This window comes from Corvus moneduloides, chromosome 6, assembly GCF_009650955.1.
Source record: "Corvus moneduloides isolate bCorMon1 chromosome 6, bCorMon1.pri, whole genome shotgun sequence".
NCBI classification, from domain to species: Eukaryota; Metazoa; Chordata; class Aves; order Passeriformes; family Corvidae; genus Corvus; species Corvus moneduloides.
The window spans coordinates 34,050,353-34,068,458 of NC_045481.1; the positions used below are offsets into that span (position 1 = coordinate 34,050,353).

At 40.9% G+C, this 18,106-nt stretch overlaps 1 protein-coding gene across 3 annotated transcripts in view; it reads left to right on the top strand.

The window, feature by feature from the left end:
* Positions 1-18,106, top strand: part of RAD51B (RAD51 paralog B) — a 424,424-nt gene that overhangs the window by 259,379 nt on the left and 146,939 nt on the right. For all 3 annotated transcript variants that reach the window (XR_004240589.1, XM_032110706.1, XM_032110707.1), the window contains exon 9: positions 5,115-5,233. Coding sequence is in view for 2 of the 3 variants with exons in the window: in XM_032110706.1 (XP_031966597.1) it covers positions 5,115-5,233 (119 nt within the window). In the remaining variant the exon portion in view is untranslated. The remainder of the gene's footprint in view (positions 1-5,114; positions 5,234-18,106) is intronic.

Below are 18,106 nucleotides of genomic sequence, written 5' to 3' on the forward strand. Positions count from 1 at the left end.
TTGCATGGTGTGCCGTTTTTGTTGAGCTCAGTCATTTAATTCTTTATAAATATTTTCCTTGTACTTCCAGAGAGTTTTTTTCCTTCTTTTTGATAGGTCAGGCTTTTATCAAGATAGTTTGATGTTAAGATTTGAAAGATTTGAGGACTTGTTGCTTCACTGTTTTGTTATTTCACTGTCATTTAGTGCATTGATCCATTTTTAAGATCTGATGAGAAAGTATTTTTAAATTACCAGTTGATAGAGATTGCAAGGGGCCCAGTGTTGGGGATGAAGCTGACAGGCAATGATATGTCCAACTGGAAAGAAAAAAATCAATATGTGAGAATGTGGACAAGGTGGAACTAATTGTTCTGTGCAGTTATACCAACAAGGAGCATGTTGGGTTTTTTTAATCAAGGTATAGTCACATTCTGCCTGCAAGGACTTCTTGCATTTAAAAAATCTGTTTTAAGAAGCTTGTTTCATTTGATTCAAGATACTGGTGTGGTTATCCAAATTTTCATAGGATAAGAAACTAATGGAACTAAAGTCTCTTTATGGTTAAATTGCCTTCCAACATACTTGCAACAACTGGGACTTGGTTACATGAGGATTTAGTCTCTAAAATGTACCACCTTATATGCAGAGGACAAGAAGGTCTTTGAGGCCAGGTCTGTACTTGCAGTGCTCTGGTTGGACACAACAGGATAATCCCAGAAGCAGTATTGAGCAGAATAGCTTTAATCCTGCTGTTCCCTCCAGTGAAAAATGGAAGGTGAAATAAAACCACTTTCCACATCCTGGCTATAGATGTCATTCCTCTCAGTGACAGGGAAGTTACTTATAGAAAGTTTGTTTTGATTGCGTTGATAGGGAGAAACAAATTTAATCTAGTTCTCATGTATAAGCAGGGCCAAGTGTGGTGGCCTAGTTTTACTGACAGCTCCTTCCTGGGCATTGGAGCCCAGTGCAAGAAGCCTCTTGTGCTTGGAAGCAGCACTGTGGGCCTCAGTTGAAGTCACGCTTTCTTCTTTGTTTTTCCCCTGGTTGTGGAGAGGCATTTACTTTGCATTTGACTCAGACCACAAGCAGCTTTATTTTCACTTGTGACAGCTGTTCAGTGAGAGTGAAGCAGCCAGTTCCTCCTCTGTGCTTGCAGTCCAGAACAGATACGATGTCTGCTGGTGTCTCTGCCAGCGCTCTGAAAAGTTCACTTTCACAGGAGGCAGTAGAATACGCATCTCATGCATTCCTTGGCCTGCCTGCTGATGTGCCCTTTGAAGATTAGTTTCATGCTACTTTTTTTTGTGTGAGGAAGGAGGGAGTGTTTACAGGAATTGAAATCACCCAGTTTACTAGCGGTGGACCTGATACAGAAAGCAGAGAGTTGTTCAGACATCTTCTTCCAGCCTTATAACATTCACCTTCACCTCCCCATGCTAGGATCCCATCTCTGTGCTTCTGGACACCCACTGCCTTACTGCATCCATATACTGAGATCTGTCACCTTTCTCTCATCTGTATGTCAGCTCTATATTCTTACTTTCCCTAATCCCTGTACTCCCTGTATCACCTGTGTCCTGAACAGAAATCATCATGCCAGCAGTGTCTGGAGTAAGGACTGGCTTTAAGCAGACTGGAGAGACTGGAACTGCTGCCCATCAGCTGACTGCACACTGCAGGTGCTGTGGAAGCATTCCATACCACTCTGAAGTGGTTCAGGTTGGAGAATTTGGGGACCTCTGAGCAGAGAGCAAAGTCTTATAATCCTGTTTTCTTCTTGGGCGACTGTTGGTCTGATACTCCCATCTCTAAGTGTGAAAATACCAGGGTTTGGAAGCACAAGGCAATGCATGCTGAAAAAAAAAAAATCACTCTCTCTGAACAATGTTATTTATCCACTTCCTTTGTCCAGTTCATTAATGTCTAAGTAGTGGTTGAAATAACAGAAAAGATAAGTCCAAGGTTTTTTTAAGGCCATGTTTCAACATAAATCTGTTTTCTTAACATATCCTCTTTCCTTCCTCTGAGACATTTACTATCTTTTTATGTTTAGAGCAAGAAGAAGGAATGCAGCATGTGTTGTCACTGCCCTTGAACTTCTTTGCAAAGCTGGCGCTGCTTCCTCCTCTGTTTGCTTCACTTCTTGTTTTACCTCTCTATCTGTCTAATGCATCAGTTTGCAGGAGGATCCCTTATAAACTGGAAACCTTTCCAGAGAGGCATTCCTTCCACCCTGTAAAAAGTCTTTGCTGTAAATTTGCTCCAGATTTACTAACTACTTTGCACCAAAGTCATAAATTTTAATAACTTCACAGAAGAGGATTTGCCCCCTTCAGATAGGGGCTGACACAGTATGGTACCGTATACTTTCTCCTGTATATGAAAATAAAATAAATTACAGCAATTAGCTTGTTCTGCCACAAACCTTACACATATAGCATTTCTGTTCACTTTGGGACAGGTTTTAGGCCTGAAGGAATGCAGAATTAGGAATTGCTATGGAGTGATATCTCCATAGTGTAATAGCAGCAGGTCCCAGACTTTTAACCACTTAAATGCCTGGCCCAGGATTGCAACAGTGAGATGTTCCCCCTTCTGTTACCTAATTGCAAAGACACATGATTTGAGGGAAGTTTGGGTGTGAATTTTGTGACTGTTTTATGCCAACACTAGCTACTTCTGGAATGTCTGGGCCCTCTGTAGTGAGGGGCCCACAAGCAGGGGTGCGTGAATTGCTTCTTGGTCGTTTGGAATGGTGGCTCCTAGCTTTAAACAGGGGTGCAGTTACATCAGCTGTGAGGGAAGCACCTCCGCACCCATCAGAACTCACACTTAGCAGCCTCACTTGAATTTTGTGATTCTTACCGATTTCTAACAGGGTAGGGAGGGAGGGTCTGTGTTGACTGCAACTTATTCCCCATGAAAGGTTTGCAAGACTTTAAAGCTGCTTCAGTGTCTTATATTCTCCATTATCCTGTTTGTACAGTAATAGCATTTTACTTTTGTGGTGTTAGCACAAACCCAAAAATTTGTAGAACTTAATGAACTTAATTAACTTGCTTTGAGTCATTTTAAGGGAATGGAACACAAACCTCCCAGCACTCTGTTTTAACACTTGAGCGTGTTCACTCTTCCAGCTGGAAAATAAAATCCAAAACATAGATGAAGCTAAATTATTCTTGTTAGCATATCCACCTTCCCAATACAGATGGGCTAGACTAATTAGCAGAATAGCATTCCTAATACTGAAGGTTCCAGTTAGATGCTTCTCTGCTGAGTTATTCAGGTGGAAGTTTGCTGCTTATCAAGGTATTTTTTTTAAGTACAAAAAAGCAGTCATCCTTGCTGGATGGCACAACTGTAGCCTGTTTTCAGACTAGAACAAGTGTTCCAGAGAGGCAGGTATTGTGTTTGTCCCAGTGAACTCCTGTGATGTGGGAAGTAATTCAGATAATTTCAGAGTCCAGACTCTTGTCAAACTATTGGCTTGAACCAGGCGCTCCACTCATTTCTTTTGTAGACCTTAAACATTTAAAGACCTAATCCAAATCCAGTTGATGTTAATTGAACCTTTTATTACTTGGGGAAGGCTTGAGGCCTTCAGCTGAATCCTGTAGTGCACTGCAATCATCCCAGGCCCTTCTCTCCATCCTGCTGCTCTCCTCTACCTAGTGCAATCTAATAGTGTCCTCATTGCTTGCAACTACCAGCAGTGATATAAATAATGATTATCATTACATGTCAACACTTTTGGTCTTATTCTTTACTGAGTATTTTTCCAAAATAAAATCTTTAGTGAATCAAGAAATTATGCTTTTGCTCTGAATAGTTAGAAGGGCAGGTGGGAGGGAAGTAACAAAGCCCACTTCCTTGCAAATGTAAAAGTAATGAAGTGTTTTAAACCTGAATCTTCCAGAAGCTCTTCTGGGCTACAAGGTCACTTTGTTATCTCAGTACAGTTTTGCTAGTACTTATAATTTAGATTTCAACATTAACTGTTGCATTACAGATCATTTTGATAGAAACATAAGACCGCTTTATTGCAGTGTCTTGTCTTTCACTGACTTAGTTGACGAGGTTTTCGCAACTGCCCCGGGAAAGCAATTTTGTTTGTTGCCTGATAGATGACAGGAAGTTACCTGACTTTAAATCTGTGTCTCATTCACTCATGGCTTTTTAACAGTATGGACTGTCTACCTCAAACAGTTAAGTTTTCAAACTGCACATGATCATTTATACCCACATAACAACTAGGATCTTGTTTCTCAGTTTCAGGGGTTTGTCTGTCTTACTTTGTTCTTGAAGTATTATTTGAAGTGCAAACAAGTTACCCATCAATCTGTTCACCTTACACAGAATTTACAATAAGTAAAGATGAAGGTCTTAGGCACCTACCTGCCTGCATGTGTGGGTCTCTGGTTTCAGTCTGAGAAAGCTCAGGTGCAATGGCAGTTAAGCAATCTGCATCATGTGGCATTATTGGAAACACTTCTTTATGTTGTCATTGCTGATTCCAGCAAAGTCCATTTTCCTTCAGGGTTATATAAAGTTCAAATTATTTCAGGGGCAGCAGAATGGTAATTACAGCTAAGGGGCTCTCTTCTTTGCAAATCTTAGGAGAAGTGTAGATGTCTGAGGGCATGAATCAGTATTCTGATTTTTAGGTCAGAGTATTGTGGTAGCACATTCTGCTCCTTTAGATTCCCTTTTTGTTATGTCATTATACACTGTGACTCTGCTGGCCTGCTTCCCTCTCATCTGTGCCCAGAGAAAGCTGGTTTGCATGGGGATAGAGTAGTTAAAGAGGAATAGGCAAGTGTCCCACATGCATCATGCACCCCTACATATTTAGAAAATATACTGGTCTCTCCAAGAAGGTAGGTAATACTTTGCAACATCTCCTTAATTCTTGGCACTTTTCATTGATATCAGAGGTTAAGATGGAGAACTCACACTACAGTTGTATAAATAAATCAGAAAGGTAGGAAATAAATGCAGCAGTGCCATCTATTAATGTGCCATTTGTAATTACCAAGCTTAGGATAATCAGAGATGACTGATGAAGTTTCAATGCTGAACCCTTTTCTGTGCCACAGTCTTGATGCAGTTTCTGTCATATTTATCTTCAGGATCTTCTGTAAGTGGGAAGAGAGATTCTGGTTGTGTGACAGCAGCCCTTGGCAACACGTGGAGTCACAGCGTCAACACCAGGCTCATTCTACAATACCATGACTTGCCGACAAGACAGGTGAGAACTTAACAAAATAGAGAATTTAAATAAAGGTACACCAGCAGTCAGATGGGCTGTGTCCTTCAGCCTCTCTGGTTATGTTGAAAACTGTGTGTTGAAAAACTTGGCACTCGAGAGCCCAGTTGCTTATTAGGGTGCGGATCAGTCAGTGTCCTTTGTTTTTAAGGGATGACCAGCACTCCAGTGCCTCTGTGTGTTAGGATGGGCTTTTCTGAGTCACAGTTGGTACAGGCATACAAGTTTCTTGAGCCTTTAGAGCATTCTACATTGTGGAGATGAAAGGTAATCCTTAAAGTGCTTTCTTGCACAGGAATTTTATTTAGGAGAGGAGTAGAAACATAGTCTTTTCACTGCCATGGTTGTTTTGCTGTCATGCCATCCACTCTTCGTGCCCAGTTCCAGCTGTGACTGTTAGGACAGGGAGCACTCTGTTTTCTGTGACTGCTGTTTGTGAGTAGAAGTTTGCTGCCTGCACCAGCAAGCTTAACTTTGAGCGGTAAGTATGGTACCAATTTCCCAGAGGTATGCCTGTGAATATGAGAATAGTTACCCTTTTCACTGAGAGACTTTATGCTTTTAAGTGAAATATAGTAACATCTTTTACTGCAGTCTCCACCTCTTAATTTAAAAAATGAAAAACTAGGAGACAAGACATTTGGGATATGATTGAGGGAATGACATTTTTTTTTGTTTTCAAAAACATCATAATGCATGATTTCATCTCTCCCTTAGGATATCTGTGGTTATGCTCTCTTTTGGCTTTGTCTGTTCTGTTTTTGCGTTGATGTAACTCTTTCCAAAGGCTGTGACCCTCAGTCTTAATGTTATTGATTTTCTGCCAGTTAGAGAGCTGTCAGAAAAATTGCTACGCGGTATTTGTACCATCTTACTCCTGTACCATTACTACCCACGTGCATCCAAATTGGTGCTTCTGCGTTTGCTGCCACAACACAAGGTTTCTCGCTTTTAGATTGCAGTCTTTAGAGCCAGAGGAGAGGAAGCCATCCTGTTTTATTAGAAATTTATTTATTAGAAGTAAAATTATAATGATAGCACTCCTGTTTCTTCAAGTAGCGGGCACTTTGAAGCAGCAGTAGTCCTCTGGACTTTGAGGTAGAAGGTTAAATGGGTCAAATGCAGGTAGAAAATGCATCTTCTGTTCCTACTTCTAAAGGCTATGCATAGAAAGATACTCTTACTGCTGCTGGTCTTAGAAATTTTCTTATGTACTGCTTCTTATTCTAGTCTGTAATGTCCTTTTTTACAGAAATACTAAGTTCTGCAAAATACAAAGCTGTTCATAAATTTCCTGGATCACTTTGGAGTTACATGAGAAGTGGAGTTGGCAGAGGGTAAAGGGCAGAAACTGGGCTCTGTGCTACTTCATGATGCACAATGTCAGCTAAAATGGATTAAGAACATTCCTCTGGTGGTGGAAAAAGGGAGCAGTTTTCCTAAAGAACATTCAGATATTACGTGTAGTTTTTCCTGATTTTGTTTGAGAAGTAATAGATCGTAGGTATATGAAAAGTTGTGTTCAAGCCTTTAAAATTATGGTCTGCTTAGTAGAGTTTTCCTCTCTTCCTGACTGAATTTATCAGGTGTGCACCACCTTGCTTACAAGTGAAGCCATGGGCTCATTCTGTTTCAGTTAAGCAAAGGAACTAAAGCTACAGTGAAGAAAAACAACCTTAAAGTAAATGTTAGCATATATTATTAAAACCAAAGTAATTTGAAGCAAAGTGTGACATAGTGATGCGCCTGTGAAGTCCATGACTGAAATGTGATATGTCCATGATGTCCTGTAGGTATTTTCCTGTTGCTGATACCTGCGTCCTTTTTTCAGATAAATTCCCTTTTCTTAAACTCATAGAAATCTTTCAACTAGACATGCAGTTTCCAGTTAGAGGAAGGCATCTAGAGTTACCCTACCTGTCGCAGCACTGTATTGATCAAATTACTATAGTTTTACACACATATGCTCCTTTATAACTGCTTTATACCCACTTTCAGAAATGGACTGTGAATAAAGGTGCCTCAGATCTTGAGATGCTATTTCAGTCATTGTAAAGTGGTTCTGCCAGGAGGTATTAGATATCAGTGCTTTGAAAGCCAGCACTTTTTAAGGAAGCTTAACATGAAGATTCAAAAATGACCAAATTAGTAATCACATTTACAAATTCTCATGTGACTGTATTTAAAAAAAAAAACCAAAACCAACCAAAAATAAAAAAGAACCAGAAACCTGTGATTATCTGTAGTCTTGGTTTTAAAGTGAAATTTTGCCCCAGGAAATTACTGAAAGCACACAGTTGGTCCAGAGATTTGGGTGAAAAGTCATTTCAAAACCTAGTTTTTCCTGCTTTTCCATGTTTGTAACCTTACAGAATCAATACTGGACGGGGAATAAGCTGTGTTTTCATAGAACTGTAGAAACTTCATACAGTTGGTGATTGCCCATCTCTCTAATTTGTTGAGGTCTCTCTGCAGGGCCTCTGTGCTTTCGAGGGAGTCAGCAGCTCCTCACAATTTAGTGCCACTGGCAAACTTACTTAGTATTCCTTTGAATCCTGTGTCCAAGTCATTAATGAAGATGTTGAAGAGCACAGGGCCGAGGATGGAGCCCTACAGAACCCCACTCTGGTGTCACCCCATTACCTATAACTGTGCGCCTGACCTGTGAGCCCGTTGCTCACCCAGCGCGTGATGTGTTTATCCATCTGTGGCCTGGACAATTTGTCCAACAGGATACTGAAAGCTTTGCTGAAGTCCAAGAAGATTACATCTGCTGGCTTTCCTAGGTCATTTAGGTGGGTTACCCTGTTGTAGAAGGAAATCAGGTTTGACAAGCAGGACTTCCCCCTTATGGAGCCATGCTGGCTGTGGTCAATGACTGCATTGTTTTCCAGGTGTTTTTCGGTACTTCCCAGAATAATCTTTTCCATGATTTTACCTGGCACTGAATTAAGACTGACAGGCCTGTAGTTTCTGGAGTCTTCCTTCTTGCCCTTCTTGAAAATCAGCATAATGTTCACCAGCCTTCTATCAGCTGGGACCTCTCAGGATTCCCAAGACTGCTGAAAATCATTGAGAGGGGCTTTGTGATGACATCAGCTGGCTCCTCAGATGAGTCCCATCAGGCCCCATAGATTTGTAGGGATCCAGCTGGAGCAGCAGATCCCACACAATTGGGGAATTGATCATTCATCATTGATCATTCAGCTCAGGGCTAGAGGCCCCTGTGGCACATCATCCATGTTGAAGACAGAGGTGAAGAATGCATTTAAACACCTCTGCCTTGTCCACATCCCTGTTTGCGAGGTGACAATCTTCATTCTGGAATGGGATGATGTTATTTCTACACTGCCTTTTGCCATTAATGTATTTGAAAAAACTCTTTTTATTGTCCTCCACAGTTCTGGCCTGCTTCATCTCCAGTTGAGCTTTGACCACATGAATTTTCCCCCTACCATGGCGAGCAGCATTTCTGTATTCTTCTTTCCAATGTCACCTGACCTTGCTTCCACCAGACATACACCTCCCTTTCCCTTCCACAGTGGATACAATTTGTTCTTTCAAAAGGTGGAATTCATTCTTTAGTCACTCACTTGATCTCCAGAATATTCTCTTTCTAGATCTACTTTCCCTCTTTCTTTCCCTGGAGGAGCTGGAGCAGTGGTGACAGCCTGAGGGACTTTCCCTCGTTATATCTGACTTCCAAGGTAGTAAAGCCAGTGTGCTAATCCTTGCTGCAGAATCCCACCCATCAAGAGAAAAAGCACCCCTTGAGAAGCACTGGGCCAAGGGTGGTATTCTTCAAAACATGGAGTGATGATGTGATCTTTCAGGAGGATTCAAGCAAGCTGCTTTCCAGAGCTATGGTATCTCCTGGACAGCCCACTGGGCTGCCAGATGCTTGTTCTTGCTCATGCAGTATTTGTTTCTGGGAAAACTCATGGACATAGTCCCTGTGCCTGAAACCTTGGGGAATGCCAGGGCAGCAGGTGGCAGAACAAGTATGTAACAAACCTTAGGAAATTGAACATAGAGTTCCTACACAACTGGGATTTTTTTATATATTAAGTAAAAAATGCCTTTATTTTGTTTGTCCAGTAGATATTTTCCAGCCAACTATCCCTATTTCCACCCCACCCTTCCTGTGTCTGGTGAACATTAATAAGACAGCAGCCAGTTCCGCCAAGTAATGAACTTTCTGGGATGTCCTGCCTGCCTGAAAATCAGTTAGGTTTGCTTTATTGCTAGGATAGGAACAGCTTTCTGAACAAACAGATGAACTTTGCTCATTTGCTTCCTTCTAGCCTCCAGGGTTCTGGTTTTTATTTTCTCCAGGACAGAAGCAACACCCCTGGGGGAGGGCTGAAAGAGATTTCCAGTCTGCATTTAAATTCATTATGTCACCAAAACCCACAAACATGGACAATAGCAGGAATCTTTTAGCTGCTGAGGTGGGACTGAGCTGTACAATTTTAGCAGCAGCACAGTGGCATAAGAACATGTGAGAACATGGGAAAAGTTAATTGTTTCGTACAAGTGCCTTCCTGAAGGGAATTATCTTTATGGATACTGATACATGGTTCTCCCTAAGCATTCTTATAAGTAGTTAACCATGACATTTATTTTCCTGAAACGCATACATAAACATGCAGACCCTTTCAGTTTCGGCCAAAACCAATGGGGCTGCCCTAGAAACTATCAGACTCCTCAGTTACCCCTATGTGTATCATTATCTTTTCCTGAACTGGAGTCAGCATACTTGTTTTTCATGTGTCCTCAGCTGTCTTTGGGGGTCAGCATGGTAGGGTTAAATACATTGCCATGCTATATTTAACATTTTGTTCTTGTCCATTGGAGGCAGGGTGCTGGATTAAATGAGACACTGGCCAGATCTGGTATGGCAACTTATATGGGCCTGGTTTATTTTATAATTTTCAAGGGATTTGTGAGACTCATAGTATTGTGTTAATCTCTGTAACACGTTTTGAAATTACTGGATGGGAAATGCATGTAGAAGTGTTATGTTATAACAAATCAGTGTTTTCCTGTGCTATTTTCAAGGAAGAGCATTTAGAATCACAGAATCATTTAGATTGGAACACACCTTTAAGATCATCGAGTGCAACCATTAACCCAGCACTGCCAAGTCCACCACTAAACCATGTCCACAAGTACCACATCTACATGTCTTCTAAATACCTCCAGGGGTGGAAACTCCATCACTTCCCTGAGCAGCCTGTCCCAATGCTTGACAACCCTTTCTGTGATGACATTTTTTCCTGATACCCAGTCTAAACCTCCCTTGGCACTACTTGAGGCCATTTCCTCTTGTTCTGTCACTTGTTACCTGCGAGAAGAGACCAATCTCTACCCACCTACAACCTCCTTTCAGGAAGCTGTAGAGAGCAATGAAGTCTGCTCTGAATTTTCTTTTCTCCAGGCTAAACAAGTCCAGCTCCCTCAGACACTCGTCATCAGACTTGTGCTCCAGACCCTTCGCCAGCCTTGTTGCCCTTCTCTGGGCATGCTCCAGCACCTCAGTGTCCTTCTTGTATGGAGGAGCCCAGAAAAGGACACAGGATTCAAGGTGTGGCTTCACCAGTGCTGAGTACAGGGGGACAATCACTTTCCTGGTCCTGCTGGCCACAATGTTCCTGATACAGGCTGGGATGCCATCGGCCTTCTTGGCCACCTGGACTTCTGGATCATGTTCAGCTGGTTGTCAGCCAGCACCCCCAGCGACTCTTCCCCCAGCCTGTATCATTGCCTGGGTTGTTGAGATGCAAGTGCAGAACCCAGCACTTCACCTTACTGAATCCCATATAATTGGCCCATCAATCTAGCCAGTCCAGATCCCTCTGCAGAGCATTCCTACCCTCCAGTAGATCAACACTCCTGCCCAACTTGCTGTCGCCTGCAAATTGAATGGTGGTGCACTTGATCCTCTTGTCCAGACAATCGATGAAGACATTAAATAGGTCTGGCCCCAATACTGAACCCTGGGGAGCACCACCGGTGGCTGGTCACCTACTGGTTGTAGCACCACTCACCACCACTCTCTGGGCCCGGCCACCCACACAGTGTTCACCCAGCAACCAGTACACCCTTCTGCACCATGGGAAGCCAATTGCTCTATGAGAATGCTGTAGGAAACTGTCAAAAGCTCTACTAAAGTCTAGGTAGATGACATCCACAGACATTCCTTCATCCACTAAGCGGGTCACTTTGTCATAGAAGGAGATGAGGATGGTTAAACAGGACCTGCTTTTCACAAACCCATGCTGTCTGGGCCCGATCCCCTGGTTGTCCCGCATGTGCCTGTGATGGCACTCGGGATGGTCTGCTCCATGACCTTCCCCAGCACCAAGGTCAGGATGACAGGCCTGTAGCTGCCCAGATTCTCCTCTGGCCCTTGTAGCTGGTGTCACATTTGCCAGGTTCCTGTCACCTGGGACCTCCCTGGCTGACCAGGGCTGCAGGTAGCTGATGGGCAGTGGCTCAGTGAGCTCTTCTGATAGCTCCCTCAGTGCCCTCGGGTGGATCCCACCTGGCCCCGCAGACTTGTGTGTGTGTCTAAGTGGCCAAGCAGGTCACTGGGCATTTCCCCTTGGGTTATGGGGGCTTCATTCTGCTCTCCATCCAGTTCTTCCAGATCAGGGGTCTGAGTACCTGGAGAACAACTGGTTTTATTTAGGATTATGGGCTTTCAAGCTGTGCTAAGTGAGCTGTTGGGCAGGAATTTTCCTGGTAAAATGGTAAAGCATTCAGGTAAAGTGTTTCAAATGCATAAGTAAATGGTGACTCATTCTTAATAAAACAAAACAGAACAAAACCCCCTTATCTCATTCAGACTAATGCCAGACATAACTTTTGTTGTGTCCTTGGTTTCAGACCAGCTGTTTCATCTCGCTCTGCCTACTATCATATGAATAAGCCCTGAATAAGCATTCCAAAATTACAATGGTGAAGTAACGCTGGTACTTTCTGGATGGGGGAAGGGCTGGAAGAAAGCCAAGAGGAGTGAGGGTGATGTTTTACATTTGTGTGATTTGCAATTCTTTACCTTATATTCTTTATCATATTAGTAAAGCAGTTCTTTCAAAATGTGCAGATATTTGGCTGTAACTTCACCAGGAGATGGCCATTGGAAGTGTTGTAAAGTGTGTATCTGTTCTGGGCCATCTTCTTATATAATATGCTTATCATATGGAAAGTCAGTTCTGTAAAAACACAGAGATATATTTATAATTGTTTTTAGAGAAGAGTGATGGTACGGAATCATGCAAGGAAAAAAATAATAGGATATTTTACAGGAAGGTAGATTTTTTTCAGGTGAGATTAATTTTTTATGGTTCTCCATTATGCTTCTTTTGAAAAAATAGCTATGAAAAGACTGCAGAAGCACCTACTCAAATTCTGCAAACCCTTCCATTTAAAGAAAGGGTTTTTTCCTAGGATGCACATCAGAGACTTTTGCCTCACCTCAGCTAGCAATTGAATATTTTGAATCAGGACACAATGTCATTATGGCTTCAAATTTCTATGCATGTTTACAAACCACATCCTTAAAAATGCATAAATAAGATTATGGGGTTTTTTCTGATTAAAAAGGCTGTCAACTAATAACCCCTATGACAGAAATCTTTTGCTTATCCATGGATCATATACAAGCATAAGCAGCAATATAATTGAGCAGCATGAGAACAGTATGAAACAAGGCACAACTGTAGCATAAACAGATGGTTATCAACATAGTATGATACTGACTTAATCCAGCAAAGTGCCAAATGAAAGGATGCCAGGAAAATAACGACGGTACATTAACAAGTGTTTGGAGCTCAAACATCACCAGGTGACTTATTTTCCTGCCTTAAGTGTTTGTTCACGTCTCTCTTTGCAGCAAGCCTCTTTCTTAATGAACTTTTGGGGCATGGTCATATAGCCATCACTGGAGCCCTGTGGATTTATGGCCCTCTCCTCTTAACCGGACGCTTTTAGAGAGTAGCGTTTCCATCATTCTTGAACAAGAATTAATTTACTCAGGTGCTTACAGAACACTAATCAATTTGTTATCTAGGAATCTAAATAGAAATGAAAAGACCCTAGGTCCAGTAGAAAAGAACAGAAGAAAACCTTGAAATAGTTCATCTTGTTCTCTTCTCTGTCTTTTCTTTAATAACCACTGCAAGTTTTCTTAATGAGGATTATTCTACTGTCAGATAGACAAAATGTAGGAGCTGCTGTATAAACTTCAAACTCGTTCACCTGTAGTTCAAAGCATCCTAAACAGAGGAGCAGGGACATCTCTGAGGCAGAGAGGCACACTCAGTCATTAAGTTACACTGAGTCTTCCTGCTGAGGCTGGTGGCAGAGGTGGGTTCTTTCTGGTAGGTATCTTTGACTGACAGACCAGTCAGCTCTCAGAAGAGACTCCTCCCTAGTTGCTGGTAACCTACACCAGTTACAAGTTAACCATCTCATATTATGTTATATTTTCAAATTACTGTGCAAAAGTATTTGCAGACTGATCTCTGCAGTACCCTTGCCAGGTGCTCATAACCAAGGAAACTGAATCATAGCTAAGTGACTGGCCAGAGTAAATCCTCTGCAGCTGGGAGCAGAGCTGGAGTCTCTTCACTGCCATTGAGTGCCAATAAGCTTGATCTTGCTTAGCCTTTACAGCCTTTGTTTCAGGCACTTACAAGTCTTTATATCTCCTGGTACTATGTAGTGAAGGTACTCCTGCTTCCTGCTCCAACTTGCTCTGTAGATTAATTCACCCACTGAACTGATTTTCAATGTGGTCACTGACTTCGGTCTTGAATCTCTCTCCTTAGAATGCCATAAACTTTTCTTCATCAGTGAAGGTTAATGAAACTGGGACTGTGACTGGAGCTTTATGGCAGAACTTTTTCTCAAATTCCTTGTTTCCAGGTTCTCTTGATACCAGAGGTGATTTTTCTAAGCCTCAGCTCTAAAAGTCAGTTTTCATTCCTATGTCTCTTCTCTTTGCAGGCATCAAAACTGTTCCAAACTGCAAGTACCCAGCAAAGACACTTAAATTTTTGGATTCTTAAAATGCTTGTCCCACCTCTTATCTCCAGGATTGGTTAATGCAACATTTCTAGTATTATCAATACCCTTTTTTCCCTCTTTCAAACACACCACAGAAAACAGAATTGTTACCTTGATGAGACCTACTTAGTCAGAGTGATGCTACTGGTTTAGTTTTTGCATATTTTCTCAGCTCTGTAACTGAGGAAATGGCCTTTTGCCTTGGTCTAATTGATAATTGTGCACTTTCATATTAATCAGATAGCAATTTTCAGAAATTTGGGCTATACCTCCTGTTCTTTATTGGGAGCCACTTAAAGGTCAGAATGGGAGGGGTAAGATTACAGGGTAACAAAATCTGTTTGAATACAAACAGAGAACTTCTGTTTGTGATGCTGTTAATCCAACACCCTTTACAAATGCTGTACTTACAGTTAAGTAAAACGGCATGAAAATGGGAGAGAAAGAACCAGGTATAACTTTTAGGCTCTGGTCTGAATTGTTTGAAGAATGCTCTGTTTGTAAACTTAAGTCCCTTTGCACAGAGGGAATGAATGCAAACTCCCATCCTGTTTATACAGAATCACTTTTCTGTGATTTGACTTCAGTGTGAGTTTTCTCCTCAAAACAGAGAGGGATTAACCTAGGTCAGATTCTCTCATCAATAACTGAAATGTCATCGCTCCTAAAGAGTGGCAGTGACCAAAGTTGTTTATCCTTGGAATGACTTGGCAAATCCACTTGCCTCCTGTCTTCTACCAGATTCTCCTCTTTTTTTTCTTTTTTTTACTTTTTAAATTTGAAAACAAAGGGCAGCAATGCCTAGCTCAACTTTAAGTATTAATTATTCAGAAAAGTTCTGCTAAGTCTTTCTTGGAATATAGTATACTTAAAGACATTCTTAGTAGTGAAAAATACCAGAAAAATCACTGTGAATGAACTGGACAACCTCAAGTAATGAAAATATAGTGGAATATAAGATTGCTAATAGAAATAATTTGCAAAATTATATTGGGCATTACAAATGAGTTTCTATTTTACTTAAGGAGCATACAAGTAAAGCTAGTACTGGAGTAGTTTAGTTTATCATAGAAAGACTAATTCAACACTGTAATGTAACCATGAAAAGGGTCTGGGCTATCCTAGAATAGATCAGGCAAGGTGTTTTCAACTGAAAATTGTTCGTACCATTGTGGAAAGGCACTGGAGACATCTCTGGAATACTGTGTATGGCCTGGAAATGGTTGTTCAAGTTTCTTTCTGCTTTCTTCTTTATCTACTTTCTTCCCAGCCAAGGTCTGTGCTAGATAGAACATATTCATTGACATAGTAACAAGTTTGAGCTGTCACTGGTAAAAAAAAAGTAAACCTCAGATAAAGTTTTAAAACCAGACAAACTTTGACATATTGACTTCAGTGGGCAAAATTCATGGCATCTTGTGTGAAAAGGTAGGGACAGACATGATTCTCATGTTCAGGCATTACAACTTTCATGATTCTGTAAACATATTAAGGGAGAATCATATCAGGAGTTTGTATATTTACGGTATTGTACTGTGAACTTGAATTTTTGCTTGTTTTATGAATCTAAAGTCATTTACCTGTTCTAGATTGACAACACAGGAGAGTGGCAGCCAGTATAATCACAATATAAGTGATTTTTAAAATCTACTGTAGAGAGAACAATGTGGGGTTTTTCGGTTCAGTTTTATCATTATATCTACCCTGGGTAGGATCAATTCATCTAGAGGAGTTTGCTCTGCGCAGACTTTTTAATCTTTGATCTCTGTAATTCCCATGCCTTTAGCTGTGATGTAAAAACAGGCTGAAAAAGAAGAAACTCCCTTAACTGCTTAGGAACCAAATGCAGACTACTTACCCACTTTAAGGAACAAAACTCATTTTGACATACCACTGCCTGAGATGGACTGAGGTTTTGATTATCTCCAATGCTGCAGACTTCATGGGAGCTGCCTGGCCGACTTTATCATATCTACCCATCATAATGCATCAAGAAGATAATGAAATACATAGTTTTCACAACATTACCTTCCCTTGGACTGATTGTTTTAACTGTTGGGAAAATATCATGGGATTTTAGGACATCTGCTCAAGCAGTGTGGAAAGCATGTGTGCAGCAGGTGGTAGTGTATTCTACCCACATGGTGGAAACCTTGGAAGATACTTGGGACTAAAAGGTAAAAGGCGTTACAAATAGCTACCTGAGCCATCTTGCATCCAGCTCTCACGGGTACTTTGATTAGGGAGAGATACGTGCTTTGGATACATATTAACAGAAAGCCGTAAATTCCTCAATCCATGTTGAAGTTCAGTGTTTCTGACACACTTGTGATTGATGAGTAGCTTCAACTTTTCAAATACTGGTAAGAAGTATTGTAAAGTACAGCTCAGTTAATGAATTACTTCTTCCTTGAGTATTCATATTGGAGCAACACCAACTTGGAAATTACTAATGAGGTCACTTGTCAATAAATCCCCCTATCTCATCAAAGAAAGTGATAAACTTAGGTTGCAGAGTAGTGTGTGAGTCACTCCTGAAGTTCTCCACTGGAAGGAGCTCATTAGACTTATCTTGGGTTTGCAAGGCCCTTTCACATTTGCGTAACAGTGATGGTTCATGGTCTCTCTTATCAGTCATTTCCTACAAGTGAGTCCAGAATCTCTGGCAGAAGTTCTTGCACTAGTCCTGAGTGAACAATCAGTCTTATTTTCTTTGCCATTTGATTTAATTTGTCTGTGCAGATATCTTCTGCAGTTCAGGGTGTTTATATACTGCACAGCATTGAAGTGGAAGTTACGGACTTCAGAACACTTGAGCTGGCCTTGTGCAGAGCTGACAGTGGTTGAGAAGGTTTAGTTTGGAGACTGAGCCAATAAAACTTTATCATGTCTGAGCCAGCACTGTCATTTTTTTCAGCAAATTGATGGTTCTGGTCCAAGTTATATGTTTGTTTTTCACTGTACGTCACTGGACTTGTTTCTTTTAGCATCAGCCTTTATTTATCTATCTGATAATAATATAAAATTCTGTACCCACAGTCATCTCCAGCTACAGATAAAAAAATCACCGAATTCTCTCTTAAGTTGTGTTGATATTTACAGCTGGATGTGGAAGATTTCATATCAAAAACAAAGGAAACTACTTTTTTCTCCGTTTTCATGTGTTTTGTCTTGCTTCTTGCTTGTGATCTTAAAATGGCCATCTCAGTCTTCATTTCAAATAACTGAGCAAGCTGAAAAGAGAAAATAAAAGTGTAAATAAGCACAAAAAAATCAAAGAGTTTCTAACTAATCCTACTAAACTAATACCAGATATACTTAATTGGTATTAAATATATAAAAGAAAGGTAAACAACTTGCTGTAAGACATGTACTAAAGGTTGCCATTTCGGTGCCACTGCAGGAAAGAAGAGGTTGAGATTTTTTTTTTTCCCTACAGTTTTGCATTTTCTTTGTAATGGCTACATTTTTGTCCTTTGAACATAACTAAACTTTCCTGAAGTTCACGTGTAGTTAGGATCCCCAAAGTCTGAATTTCTTAAGCATAATCCCCATGCAAGAGAATATCTAAGAGCTATAAATGCTGCTTGCAGTAATTTTGTGAAAAGAATGATCATTACATGTGCTCTTTGCTTCTGTTTTTTCTCCAAACATAAAAAGGTTTATTAACATACTGATTGTTGTTTGGGGCATGTTGTCATCAAGAATTTCAGACCTGATCAGTTATAAAGGAGTATTTCAGGTCTTAAAGGGCTGACCAGTCTTTAGTGAACCTGTGCC